General features: G+C 37.8%; 1 protein-coding gene across 1 annotated transcript in view; it reads right to left on the reverse strand.

Annotated features, from left to right (window-relative positions):
* CBLB (Cbl proto-oncogene B) overlaps nucleotides 1-14,347 on the reverse strand; it is a 130,115-nt gene that overhangs the window by 21,097 nt on the left and 94,671 nt on the right. The window contains exons 11-13 of the mRNA XM_058825028.1: nucleotides 7,357-7,542; nucleotides 2,549-2,914; nucleotides 680-774 (exon numbers count right to left, since the gene is read on the reverse strand). Of these exons, the coding sequence (XP_058681011.1) occupies nucleotides 680-774; nucleotides 2,549-2,914; nucleotides 7,357-7,542 (647 nt within the window). The remainder of the gene's footprint in view (nucleotides 1-679; nucleotides 775-2,548; nucleotides 2,915-7,356; nucleotides 7,543-14,347) is intronic.

A 14,347-nucleotide genomic window follows, 5' to 3' on the forward strand; every position in this document is an offset into this window, starting at 1 on the left:
CTGTGTCATTCAGAGTCTGAAGATACTTGCTATGACAGCAACATCTTTATTTAAAAATAAAAAGTCATTTTACTGGAAGACTAACAGTAGTCTGCGCTTGGAATGACAAATCTTCCTATGTTCTGGAACTCAGAAACGTTGATCATATTTAAAATTATATAAAATGGTTTGGGTTTGGTTGGTTGTTTTTTAGCCACAACAAATAAGAGATGATAGTGTGAACCTTGGATAAAGCTCCATGTACTGAAAGCCCAGAAAGTCTGACTAGATTAGGGGCAGAACAGTGACAGAACACATTTTTTAGCCCTAGCACTCTCCTTAGAATCTGTCATCTCCTGTGACAAATAGCTCTGACCACACTTCTCCTGTAGTAATAGAAGCCAAGCCAGAAAGTATCTGCTCTCACTGCCAAATTCCTGAGAGCCTGAGAGCAAGATCTGCCACAATTTACCCTCTCTCCCTATACAAACATGCTGTGGCCAATTAACATTAGGACTGCTCCCACTTAATCAATACCATTTATGCTTCTTTTGTCAAGGCACATTAAAATTCATGGAAAGCAATGAAGTTACATTAGTTAATTTCTTTCTTTTCCCCATTTTTTCTTTTAGCACCAGAGAGTCAGTGCTATTACCTAACATTAGCTAGCACTTTTCTTTTAGAGATAAAGTTAACTTACTTTATACTAGGGATGACAGAGCCAGCTGGAAGAGGGGGTGAAAGCCGTGGAGGGACATCATATTCTTCATTTATCAGATGACCATTGGAAAAAACCTAAAAGTCACACAAATATTACAATGAGTATCTCCTCCTATCACCATGGATATTCATCAACTAGGTATTATACAAGAGACCTTGAGAAGCCTGTGGGTAAAGGCTTTCCCAAGAGTTCACACCACAGAGCTGTCTCTGAAGTGACTCTGAGGCCTCTTTCACCCCATTTTGGAGCTGTAGAACATGTTAGTTTAAAACCTCACCAAAAGAAGTTTCACATGACAGTAACTAGACAGACACTCAGTTACAGCTGAACTGCTTGGGGGAAAATTAAGATTTCAAGATTGCAAAGTGAGAGAGATGAAGTGTAATGGCAAAGCAACGGGTACATCATGCTGAACATATTAATTATTAAAAGAGTGATACAGCGCCTGCCAGAATCCATCCTCTACCCACAGGATTGTCTTTCCAATTCTTGGCTTCTACCAATAGCAAAACGTTTATATTATAATTGATATATGAATCAGGGAAGAAAATTCATTCCATGTTTCCCTCATGAATGTAAATATAGCCTGAGATGGTAATTCAGGGTTGCTTCCTCTAATTGAATGGTTCAGATCTACAACCTGAAGATGACAGTTCAAGCAGTACTTGGTTAAAGATCTATGTATGTATCTCCTCCAGACTACACTTCCACACTGACTTGGTATTCTAATTTGAGAAGTATTCATTCCATCAGCTTCAGTATTGTGCTAGACCACAACAACAATGCTACATGAAGGTACAGTTGAAGATAAAAATCCAGTATCCTTTTAAAAAAACAGAAAATCTGCAGCATTTAAACAACAGCCTAGTTCTAAGAAAAATTTTGGTGCTTCGTCTCAATGCTGAGAAAAGCATTATATAACAATAATTTAATTATATATAACATCATAGATGACTTAAGTACCTTTCATCACATATGTCAACACCTCTTATCTATAGTAATTCAATTTCAGAAACATACTTTCAAAATAACCAAAATCTCCGTCTATATATATATATGGGAATATACTTGCCATATACATGCACATACCAAAAAAAAAAAAAAAATTAACTGGAGATAGAAAGGTTAAATAGCTTGTGGTCTTGGAAAAAGCAAATAGATGAAAAAAAAAGATTTCTAACTACCATGGCTTAACCACAAATCCATCAGTCTAAGCAAGAGCTATGTAGTCTTGCACAAGCTGTGTAGTCTTCAAAAAAACAAAGAGAGGAGCTTTGAGTTAATAATCTCTATGAATAAATTACTGAACTGCTTTGATAAAAATGATTAGAGCGGAACTAGGAATTTTTTCTTAGGACATCACCATTTGATCTCTTTTCAAAGCTAAGTCTGACCAGCTGTAAATGGCTTTGCAAGTGCCTGAAGCTGCAAAATGCCAGAATTCACCTCATCTACAACAGAGATAAGTGGATCACCTACTATTCCATCAGAAAATGCACACACAGTTCGGGCACATGACAGTTCCAAAGTGGACTTGAGATGCTGTATTATTACAGCATACATGGATACATTGTTTTAATGATTATTTGTTAGAAGAATATAGCACCTCTAGAATATTCTCTCAAAGATATTTTTGACAGTTTTATGTGACAATTGTAACTCAGACCCTCATATACTGTTGCTTTATGAATTACAGCACTTAACAAATAATTTACGAGCAGCTTATTCTTAAGCATCAGCAGAAAAGATTCAGAAACCACAAACCAGCACTGGCCAATATAAACAGTGTGCTAGGCAGTGCAAGCCAATGCTGCGGCAGGGTGTGAATTTAGGATTCCCTGGAAATACCTTGGCGCTTTCCGCGGGCAGCTCGTGCCGCCTGTGCTTCCTGATGAATCCCGGCTCCGCGCTGACGCGGCCGTGCCTCCCGTTCACGTTCGCAGTGGCGGTCAGGCCCGCCTTGGGGGAGGCGTCGCCCCCGCCGCGGCAGCCCGCCAGCGGGCCGCTCCCGAACACGTCCCTGGGGCACCAGGCCTCGAGGGGCACGGGCTGCTCCCGGGCGGGCAGCCCCTCGGCCGGGTGCAGGTGCCTGGCGGCCCGGCTCTCCGGCAGCAGCGGCGGCGGCCGCTCCGGCGGCGGCGGAGGAGGGTCTCGCAGGGGTGGTGGCGGCGCTGGCAAAGGCTTGTCCTGCTTCCTCACCATGCAGGGAGAAGACTGAAAGACACAAAAGTTACAAAAAAATTTAAGTTATGCGGAGGCATGAATGTTGCTCGTGACTGTTACGAGTAGAACAGCTGGCCATTTTTTTAAAAGGTTGCAGAGTTCACAGGTTGGGCCAGTTGCTGCCAGAGTGGAGTTCTAACTGTTTGTTATTGTAATCACCTGTGGTTTTCGTTAACTAATGTCCTGGGTTGACTATATGATGCTTTTATCCCCAATCGTCTCTTTCTGTTTATGTTGAATAATAAGTTTTGTACCTTTAAGAGTGTTCCACAGAGTGAAGGGGGCAGAGAAGGAGCGCGCAGTTTGTTTCAGACACTGCGCTCACTCCTCCACATTCCTGCTCCTGGACTGTGTTGTCTGTGGATGAACAGACAACAGGACAGAGCTCTCCTTTGCTCTTAGTTAGTTTTAGCTAGCTGAGGCAGAGAAGTTCCCTGGACTGGTTTTTTTTTTCTTTCAGACCTCTTGAAACTGCTCTGGACTGAACACCCAGGGGAGCACCGGCAGCTGCACCTGTGGCCCACCGGGCCGGGCCTGGCCTGCGACAATTCCAGCACTGAGGGACTGACCAGAGACTGAGTGAGCTGAGCTTCAGCCCAGGGTTTTCTCAGTTTGTCATCTCTTTTAGAGTAGCAAGGGGTCTCATTGTTTGATATTGTGTTGGTTCTATTGTTTTTTAACAATTAATTTAATTAACAATTTAACAATTCACAAATTAAACAGTTTTTTTCCACCTTTCTCCAAGGAGGTATTTTTTTTCCTCCCGGACCAGTTGGGGGGAGGGGACGATTGGGACGATTGGATCTGCTTTTCCCACCAGAGCTCCTTTGGGGGATTTTTCCCCAAATTTGCTCTAAACCTGGACACTACCTGTCGCGAATGGTTAATGTGAAAAATTCATGTATTATATGATTGGCTTTTTGCAAATATTAAAATGAATGTTATATGTGTTGTGTTAGAAAGAAATGCTGTATTAATTCTCTTAAGTGCTGTGTTAAATATAGTTTTAGGTTATAAAATTTGTTAAAATAAGAACTATGTTAGTAGGGTTTTTTTAAAGAAAGGAATGAGGCACTCGCACCAGATAGCAGCCACAGGACACCTAAATATTTCAGGGAAACGAATTTATTGCCTTCTTATCAGAAGAAACTAACTTCTTCCTGCCTTGAAGGCACTGTTAGGATTAGAAGGAAGAAGTTGACAATGACCAGACAAAATCCTGTGTTTGAATGGAATTTATGCATCATGTATGAAGTGTATGAATATGCAACAGGCTGTTGTCATTAAGGGTTAATCCTTTGTTAGCAGGGGTCCTTTTCTGGGCTCCTGCTGCCCAGAAAAAGTACCCGGACGCCTGTAATTCTTTGCTTTTATTGTCTCATATTGTCCTAATTCAATTTGTCCAAATTGTTATTACCCTAATAGTGTTACTATTCTTTTTAACCATTTTATTACTATTAAACTTCTAAAAATTTTAAAAACAAGTGATTGGCGTTTTTCACAGTTAAGAATTCCCCCTTTGCCACTCGATGGGTGTCGCCATCGAGTTAGTGTGCAAATGACATCAGATCCAGCATGCAATGGGAGAAACCCCTCACCAAACCTAGCCAAAAACCCTTAAAACAACGAGTCAACGCAAAACTGATGAATCAAAGTGATGTCTAGACATGAGGAACAGAACCTAATGTCCACTAAGGCCCTTTTTAACCCTCACCCTAACCCAAAGATGTCGGCTAGACAGAGGACCTCGAATGTTGAAGCAGAAAGCAGAGAATCTCCTGATGCTCCCGGTGGACGGAACCCCAGCTCTGCCCACAGAGCAGTGGACACACCTGCACTCTTCCTTCTCCTCTGAGTCACTCCTGGGAGCAGCGGTGGAGTAAGCGTGGACCCATGGGTTCTCCCCACCCGAGCTGATCACTTTTAGTAAAGTCATTAAAAAGGAGAAATCTCCTGCCGGTGTTTATTTCAGTGACCAAGTGCGGATTCATCATTTCTGAGCTATTTTCTTGGCCCCACAGCAGTACTTGCCAGGAGGTTAAATGCAGGCCTTGCCGGCATTCTGCAGCCAGCCTGCATGCCCCCATTTCTGATGTTGCATGAGTAACCCAAGCAAGGAGTGTGGAAAGCAGAAATGACAGCTAACTCAGGCAGACTTATTTGACCCATAGTTTTATCCAGTGTCCTTTGCTTTGATCATGTGAATCACTTATTCATCTACTGAATTGAATTTTGTGGAGTGTTTGGTAAAAACAGGCTTCCTGATGTGGAAGAGAAACCCAAAACGCCAAACAAAATAAAATCCCAGAGGAGTAACTTGCTGACAGCAAATGAGCACAAAAAGCAATGATTAGAGAGCAAGGGGAAGAAGAAAGAAATGTTTCATTTTAAATTATATACCTAGGGATGACTCCAATCTTTACATGCACTGTGTTAGAGTGCCAAATCTGTTTGAATTGCAGTTCAGTTTTTCAGGAAGCAGCCCAATTAGTTTATAGTTTTACTTGCAATTAGCTTATCTCCAAGCAACATTTGTCAGAATACTTGGTTTTTAAGAGTTGAATTATATCATAAATGGTTAAATGTGGTCTAAAATTATGTATGCTAATACTGAAAAGCTGAAACTCAGGTTATCAGGAAAAAAACCTCATAGCTGCACAAATCTGACAAAACCAAAACATTTTCATTATGACTGAATTACATATGGCAATTTACAAAGTAATAGTTGGGCCAGGTTTTACAAAGGTTTTATCTACAGCTACCATAAGAAATACAGGGAAGATTATTTTCCTGGGAATGTATAATTTTCTTGGACTTTGGTAAGCCTGCATATTATTACCACTTAAAGAAATGGAGGTCACTGAACATTTTAGTAAGAACAGCATTTGCTATCACTTCATTGGCTAGCCCAGCACTATTCTTCAAGCAGCACCTCAACACGTGACTTGAATTGAAAATAAAGTTATTCTACCTACAGGCTTATGTATATTAAAAGGAAGTAAACTAAATAAAGAACTGTTTAACTCACTTGCTAGTCAAGTAAAATAGATATTTTCACTGTTAACACAGGAAAAAAATACCCTGATCTAGATTTTTTGTTATACCTTATAGTTATAAATTCTAGTATTTAACTTGAACAAAATAGAAAAGTGGGGTTTTTTTCCTGAAGGAATAGTTTTGGCAGGATTAAATCATCTTTTTTCTCTTAAATAGAAAATCTTTTAATGTATGAGATTATTCTTTGTTGCCCCCATCCTGTTTCCCTTGTACCCCACAATTTTTTTTCTAGGAAAAGTTTCACGTAAAAAAAGCATTTTCAATGCTTTTTCAAATTTCAAAGCAGCATCAGTGCTCTTCCTGGTTTAATTTCTTTTATAAACCAAGAACCCTGCAAAAAACGCCTATTATAGAGCTAGTTTTTAATGGATGTGGGATATGTTTGGTGTATATCCTCAATATGTTATAATTCCTTTGCATAATATAAGAAGTTAAGAAAGAAGATTAAAGAAAGTATTCAAACTTCTATCTTTTCTTCTAAATTGCAAGCCACTAAAATCTTAAAAAGATATTTTCAACCTTAAAGTAAAAACCTGACAAAAGAAGCAAGCTACTTCAAACTGGATTATTATAAGTACATGTGTTTCAAGTCATGGCCTGAACTTGAATTTGAATTAATCATATAAAAATGAAAAATTTTAATCTAATTCACTCTCTCTATACAGCAATTATAATAAAACAATCAACTTGTTACAGAGAGTAGCAAACAGTATTTGTTCTTGTTCATGCTTATCCACTCAAAAAATCATTGAATCTTTAGTATCACTAGTTTTACAAAACAAGGCATACAGGCTTATTGGCTATAGAGCCATTATTATCTCCCTTGAAATTTGAGTCCTATTATATGCCATTTAAGGTTTTGAAAGCAGTGCATCTGCACATATTTTTCTTGTAAGGACACTGTGGAAATTGAACATAAATCATCATGAAAGGAAAACATATAATTTTAATGAGATAATGACCTTTAAATCTATTTTCAGGAAAGTTTAGCTTCTATTTATTTTCATTAATCAGAGTTTGTTACAGAACTGATCCATTACTGTAACATCTTTCAAATTCTGACCATAACCAAGTACAATATAATCATCAGACAAATTGAAGTCATTTTTGACCAATACATGCAGCCAGAAATATTTAACTACATAAGGTATTATGGAAAAACAAGACTTCATTAATATGGATCTAATCTAAAGTTTCTTTAAACTAGAAGGAATTAAAGTTCTTTTGGGCAGAGCAAAATCCTGAAAAAAGCAATATCCATGGAAAGGTTTGAAACAGTCCACTTTACAAAACAAACAAGAAGCTCACCTTGGAAAAAACCAAATGCAAAATATAAGCATTCTTATATCCAGAAATAAAGGTTCAGTAATAATTACCTTGGGCGACCCGGTTGGGCTGGCACACGGTGACCGTGCTACTCCCTTCTGAATCAGATCCAGACGGGGAGGGACAGGAGGAAGACTAAGATGAGGGATTTGCAGGGGGTCTGGAAGTGGTTTTCTTCTTTGTGCAAGAGGGGAAGATCCTGGGGAAGTCACTGGTGAATTCTGCCTGTCATTGCACTTCAGGAGAGAAAAAATAAAATTATCTTTTACCTGATGATCAAATGTACAACTTCCATTCCCCAACTAAAACATTTGATACTTCTCAGATACTTACTAAGAGTCAATTATAATAGTCATTTTTCATAATGGACATCTGGACAGTAGAGCTCATCTTATAGTTACTGAAAAAGAAGTCTACAAGTCATTCTATCTCAAAATTAAGACCCATGTTAACTTGTGGTGAAAATAAAAGGATATATATTCCAGTAATTTGTATAAAAACCTAACAATAACTGCCAAACATAAGGGAAAAAAATAATAAATTCTATCATAGCACTGCTACCCTTGTTGACTTTTTTATTAATAGAGAGTACTCAATCTAAATTTCTACAAATTACTCTGAAAAGCTGGACATCCATGATATTGCCTGCTACTACCTACTGCCCATTTCAAATCATCCTTCCATACAAAACAGAATGTAGGTCTTCTGAAAATTTACCAATCAAAGTCACCAGCAAGATATCAGGGAAAGAAGCAAAATCAACAAAAAAAAATGAAGGGATTATAAAAATAATTTTAGAACAATTTAATCACTTAAGCAAATACTGAACTAACAACACAAACATTTAACTTCCCTCTCCAGGGACAAATTATGATTACTTTTTTCCCTGACCTGTCCTTTCAAATTCATCAGAATAGGACTCCACCCAATTTTGCAACTCGTCCCTACCCCTCATCTGGCTCAGTTCTAACAAACAGAGCTCAGGTGTTTGTTCAAGTTATTTCCATGAACTCACTGAATGTCTGTGCTGTTCTGTGCTTTCCCCAGGAGTAGACACAAGTAGCAGGAGGACATTCCCACCAATGATCAGCTTTGGGCCCCTAGTACACTGAGGCATCCCACTGTTCTCAAATCACAGCTTGCCTACAGAGGCAAACAAACCACCCATCTTCGGCCTAAACCCCTTGGATAAACTTCCCCCTCTCTTCATAAGCTTTTTCTCACGAATGCTGAACATCTCACAGTGATAACTGGGAGGAGAGTAGAAAGTTCTTTAACAAGAAAACAAATAAGCAACACTACCTTTCTTTACACACAATCATTATGTTAAGAAACTGGACACTTCATAAATTCAAAAGCAGAGTGAGGAGAAGGATCTAGAGCATGGATCCTTATCAATGCTCTGTACTACAGCTTAGTTTAATATCCTGTTCTATACAATAGGGATTGCTACCACATTTCCTTCAAAAATAGAAGCCACCACAGTATTGTTGTCAACAGTGCACAAAAAAGCAGGAGAGGAGTGAGAAGATGTTGAAAGCTACAAAGGTGATGTGCAACTCCATCATCAGGATGATTTTTTTGGTTGTTCTTTAGAGTCTTCTCCACTTCATTGACATGTGCAAGCTCAATGTCACAATAAACATTCAAATTCAAGAGACAGAGCAGTTTAAAATTGGTGGTTTTCATGGCTACCAGAAGTTTCTCAGTTTCTCCCTTCAATGAAGAGGGCTCAATATTCATATTAAATGCTTTGAATAGTCTTTAAATTTTCTTTGTTTCCTTTAACTGGTGAATGACCCTGTCCTTGACGGGAAGACCACAAAGATAAGCACATAAATTACCAAAGCATTTAGCCTCTCAACATTAAGGAATGCTGAATAACTAAGCAAGATATGTATCTTGTAAGCATGCCTGAGCAACTGTAATTATAGAATTACTATAAACTGAATGTCAATTCATTTTCCTTATCAGAAGGCATCTATCAGTTAAACAGCATAATAAACACTGTATCATTTAACAGCATTAGTTTTCAAAGTTTAGTTACAACTCCATAAAGCATTCCTGAAAGCCAAGAACTATGCAATACAGTATACTCAAAGGATTGACTTCAGCAGACACAAAATGAATTTGCTTCCCAAATTATCTCAAATAGAACCAAATAAGCAGGTCACACCTCCAAAAAGATTCAATTATTTGAAATAAATGAGAGTGATATAGTTAAGTCTCAGCATTTAATGGTATTGCACAACAATGCATTTCAGCCAGCAGGAATTGTTCCAGAAGAGCAATCATATATGTGATAGGAGTAGGAAACAAAGAGTAAGAAATATAGGAAATACTAAAAACCAATTATTGGACAGGAAACATTTGTACGGAATTTAGGATGTTCTAATTGTCGCATCATCAAACTAATTAACACAATTTCCTGAGACAGCAACCTGAGAGTCTCAAATGGGAGACTGCCTGGAATTTGTACAAATTCCAGCTAAGTGAACAGCACTGTTGTGATATCATTTTAAGAACACCCCTGTTTCTATCTGGCAAACTTCTCTTACACAGTTCTGCTCTAAAAAAATCATTTGGCTAAATGATGCCCTCTTCCCTCAGCATGCTCACTGGTTCCATCCATGTCAGACTTCTTTTCTCCTGCTGCAACAACAGTCTAGCTTTTGCAGAGACAAAAATCATAGAATATTCACATTTAAAACCCATTCATTTAAAAGTTCAAGATACTTAAACCCTGACATGCTTTTAAACCCAATGAAGCATGTGATAAACTTCTAGTTCCATATATTAGCTTGGTATTTGGCTACCTCTATGACATTCCACAGACAGTAAACCACAACTAACAAAATTAAATGGAAAACTTTCAAAGTGTGTGAGAAGACTTGAATTTAGGTTTATATCCATGCCTTGTTATGTCTTATTTCAAAATAGCAAAGTAATTTTTCGGTCCCCTGGACTACTATGCTATAGTACAGCCACAGTGCCAACAGAACATACTGTGATCCCCACAGATTTCAAAAAGGGAATTGATTATGGCCAACAAGTTAAAGAGTAACTTATCAGGCACAATTAAAAAAAAAGTTAAATAGCAGCAAGTAAAAGTAGCTTTTCTCCCCCTACAGGGAAGCTTAATCTGTATCACCACTTGGTGCTGAAGTAAGAGCAAAAGCTTTGCTGGGACAAATAATTCTTTGTTGGATCCACCGATACTAAAAATAAAACAAAACCAAATATTCCACAGCAGCAAACAGGTTTTCCTTGGCATTCAGTATCAGATTTCCATCATATTCCCAATAAGAAAATGCCATATTTTTCAGTCCACCCCCATACAACCTGTCCAGCTGCATCATTTGATGAGTGACAGCTAGGCCAACAAGATGTGGATACAGCTAGGCATCTCATGTGGATGCCAAGGCATTAACAGACACACTAATATCTACTCTTTTTGGCACTCTACTCTCCTAAAATTCCTGTTTGTCACCTACTGGAGGTTTTTGTATGTTTTCTATATCCTGGGAAAAAATGGGCAATGAGAGAGAGCAGTGACAAAAAGCTAAAACAAGCAAGTGATTAAGACACAAACTAGCTCAAATGAACTGTCAGTGACAGAAGACAGACCTTCAGTGTACAAAGGGGCTCTGCTGCACCACACAGAGACCTGTGCAATAAAGATGTAATTAAGGAGAAGAACACAGACTCCTTTGTAACAACATGGACTTCATCTGGTTGGCGTGACTGCTGCCAAGGGAAAAGCAGCTGTGACTTACTTTGCAGTTGTACTGCAGAAGGGACCACACTTGTGTTTTTCCATCAGACGTATTTGTTACTGGGATACACTGGTATCAGTTTGCCCCTAGCAGTTGTGAATTCAAGAAAAATCCTGCTTCCAACACTGATTACAATTTCCAGTCAATTTTTTTCTGATGGAGATATTAACAGGCAAGTTATTCAATCAAGAGTTTTCAAATACCTTTGTGCCAGATAGGTGCATATGAAAAGCATTCTCAACATAAATCCCAATGATTGATTCATTGAGGAATACTACCCTGCCTGTTAATGTCCTTGGAGCAAACTCAAACTGCATGAGACATCTAAGAGGATCCCAGCAGATCTACACCAGAAGTAGTTCTCTGAAGTTTCTTCATTTATAATCAGGTGAGAGTAACTCACATATTTGTTATTTCTTGTTAAGATAAGCGGTGACCTAGGAAGAGCTGTATTATCTTAGCTTAAAACCTTAAATGAGGATATAAATGTACATCACTTAACACTGATGACTGTAAACATGTTTTTAAATCAAGAGATTTATTCCCTTTCTCTTTGTTGGCCCAGGAAAATGCATGTGAAGGAGGGAGAGGCAGTGAGGTCTCAGAGTCAGCAGCACACTGCCAAGGGAATCCATAATTAGGGGAGGCACACTGCCTCCCAGCATTTATACTCTGCAAACACTAGTAAGTAATCAGTTAAGTAAGTCACTCCTGTTGAGTGACATGATCTTAACACATTCCACCAAACAGGTGTACCATTACATAGGAAGTGATATGTATATATCAGTCCAGGTACTGCTGAAGGAATATATGGATATGTATTTCAAGTCTTATTTTACATATTTTTATATTTTATACAGTGAAATTAATAACATAATTACTATGCAATACATGCCTTCTTCCATTACCAGAAAAAAGTAGACTTAATAATATGGAAATGAATGAAAACAGCCTCTTCCCATTTATTGAGAGCCAAGGTCTTTTGCCGTGATTTAGCAAATTTGACCTAACTCACCAACTGGAAGAAGCCTAGTCATGGCAAACTGTCTTTCAGCCTTGACAATTCGCTATCATTATTTTAAAGTGCAGTGTGGATTAGTCAAACAGTCAGGGTTTTGCACATTCAGATATCAAGGAAATTAATTTCAGAGAAGACATTAACATCCCAGATGGGGTAACTTCATCTCCTTTTAGATGGAACTGTTTATAAACAATGTTAATTCACTTTAAGGTACTGAAAACCTCACAGTCTCCTATACTGGTAGAGTCCTCCTCTGTGTTTTCATGGGATATTATTTGGATCAAAAAATTACCTTAAACACTTATGAATTCAAAATTATTTGCTCTTAGCAAGAACTCCTGCATTATCCATTTTCCTTATTTTCTTTCTTTGTTTTTAAAAGAAATCAAATTATGCTTTTTTCTAATAAAAATGACAGAGAACTCTTCATTTATTAGGACAATTAAACATTAAACATTATAGAATAACTAACATGCTCTACTAGACACTCAAATGCCCTCTTTAAAAATTAAAAAAAAAAAAATTTCAATATTTACCTGAGCCTGTAATCTCCATTTTTATTAATGTGCATTTCATAATGTTGTGCTTTGCTAGAACAAAAGCTGAGAAGAGGAACATTTTGGGCAATAACTGCATTAGCTAATCTGATACCACGGGGCTGAAATTTCTCGGTGAGGAAACAATTAACAGAGGCTTTTGGCACCACTCCTCCTCTTTCTTTCATTAAGAAATATCTGAAGACAATTTGGAAATAAAAAAATAAGCTGATTGATGAGGCAGATAAACAGCCTAACTGCAGCAGATTTCTCCAAAGTCTCTGTTGGAGTTGATCTGCTGCTACTGCTGACTCACACACAACACCGAACCAGAACTATTCATTTTTCCTAATGTGTATCCACTTACTAATTCCTTTAGGAATTACTTTAGGAAGCTTCATGATTATTTTTTTTCTGAAAGCCGTTTCAAGTCTGAGATCTTTCAGAGACTTCAGATACCTCTTAGGAGTTTCGGAGTACAGTTCAGGGGTAGGAGTGATAAACTGCAGAAATGGTATTTTTCTGTTATCTGAGTATTTCCACAATGCATTGTGAAGCCCTACAGTCACTTTCATCAGAGCTCCATGTCTCTGAAACTCTTCTCTTCTAATGAGTTTCACAGCCCAGCTCACTACTAGCCAGAATTTTCTTAGAATGGTCAGCCAGGTGATTTGACACAAATATAGCCCATTTGATTTTCAAGGATTAACAGATTTATGTTGAGAAATCTTACCACAGTCCATGCAATGAACTAAGAATTGAAATATTTCTTCACTGAGACTACAAAGCTACAGCAGTGCCAGCAGGTTGGCTGCAAGAGCTAAATTATTATCTTTGCCACCTAAATTCCATAATTTAAAAAAACTTTGTTACTACAACACCATCGTTATGCAGCACCCTGTTCATATGAACTGCATTAAGGACAAACAAAAGCAAATTTCACAAAGAGTAAAGTTCTACATAATGTCACTGAGAAAAATATAATTTCTTTAAGCAGGTTCCAAAGATACACTGATTAGCAGGAAAAATAAATAATAGTTAAAGAAATAGGCAAGTCTGATGAAGACATTGCTAACAAAAAGTATATATAAACAATGCCATATTACACACAGGTGGTATGGTTAAGACCATCACTGCAAAATCAATGGTAACAATTTTAACAAAACAGCAGCTAAAAATCACCAAATGACACAATAATTCAACAATTTCAAATAAACTTCAAGAGGGTGGCAGAGTGAAGATTTCTTTCATTGAACAATGAAATCGATGAAAAAAAATAGCAAGACCCAAAAGCACTCAAGCACTTGGTGGATACCTAAAAGAAGACATCTTACAGTAAACCTATTGTTCCTTCTTTTGATAAAGGCAGAATGCGTTTTTGCCTTATCATGGAAGTGATAGCGTTATAAAAGCCCATCAATTCAAAGCTATCTCACAGAGGTCATGCTGCAGACTGCAATTTAAGTCCAGGCAGGAAGGATAAACTGTTCCCAAGGGTAGAGCATGTTGTATTACATACACAACACAAGAATGATTCATAAGCCTTAAGAGGTTAGGAAGGATATCAGAAGCATGTATATTAACTGGCAGATATTCTCAGATATGAGGGTAAAGAACACTTTTTTTTAAACAAATACAATGATAAGGAAATGGAAAAGTAAGATGTTACAAAATTAATTCCAAGACAACAATTCAATCTAGATGACCT

The sequence above is a fragment of the Ammospiza caudacuta genome, chromosome 2 (assembly GCF_027887145.1).
Source record: "Ammospiza caudacuta isolate bAmmCau1 chromosome 2, bAmmCau1.pri, whole genome shotgun sequence".
Taxonomy (NCBI): Eukaryota; Metazoa; Chordata; class Aves; order Passeriformes; family Passerellidae; genus Ammospiza; species Ammospiza caudacuta.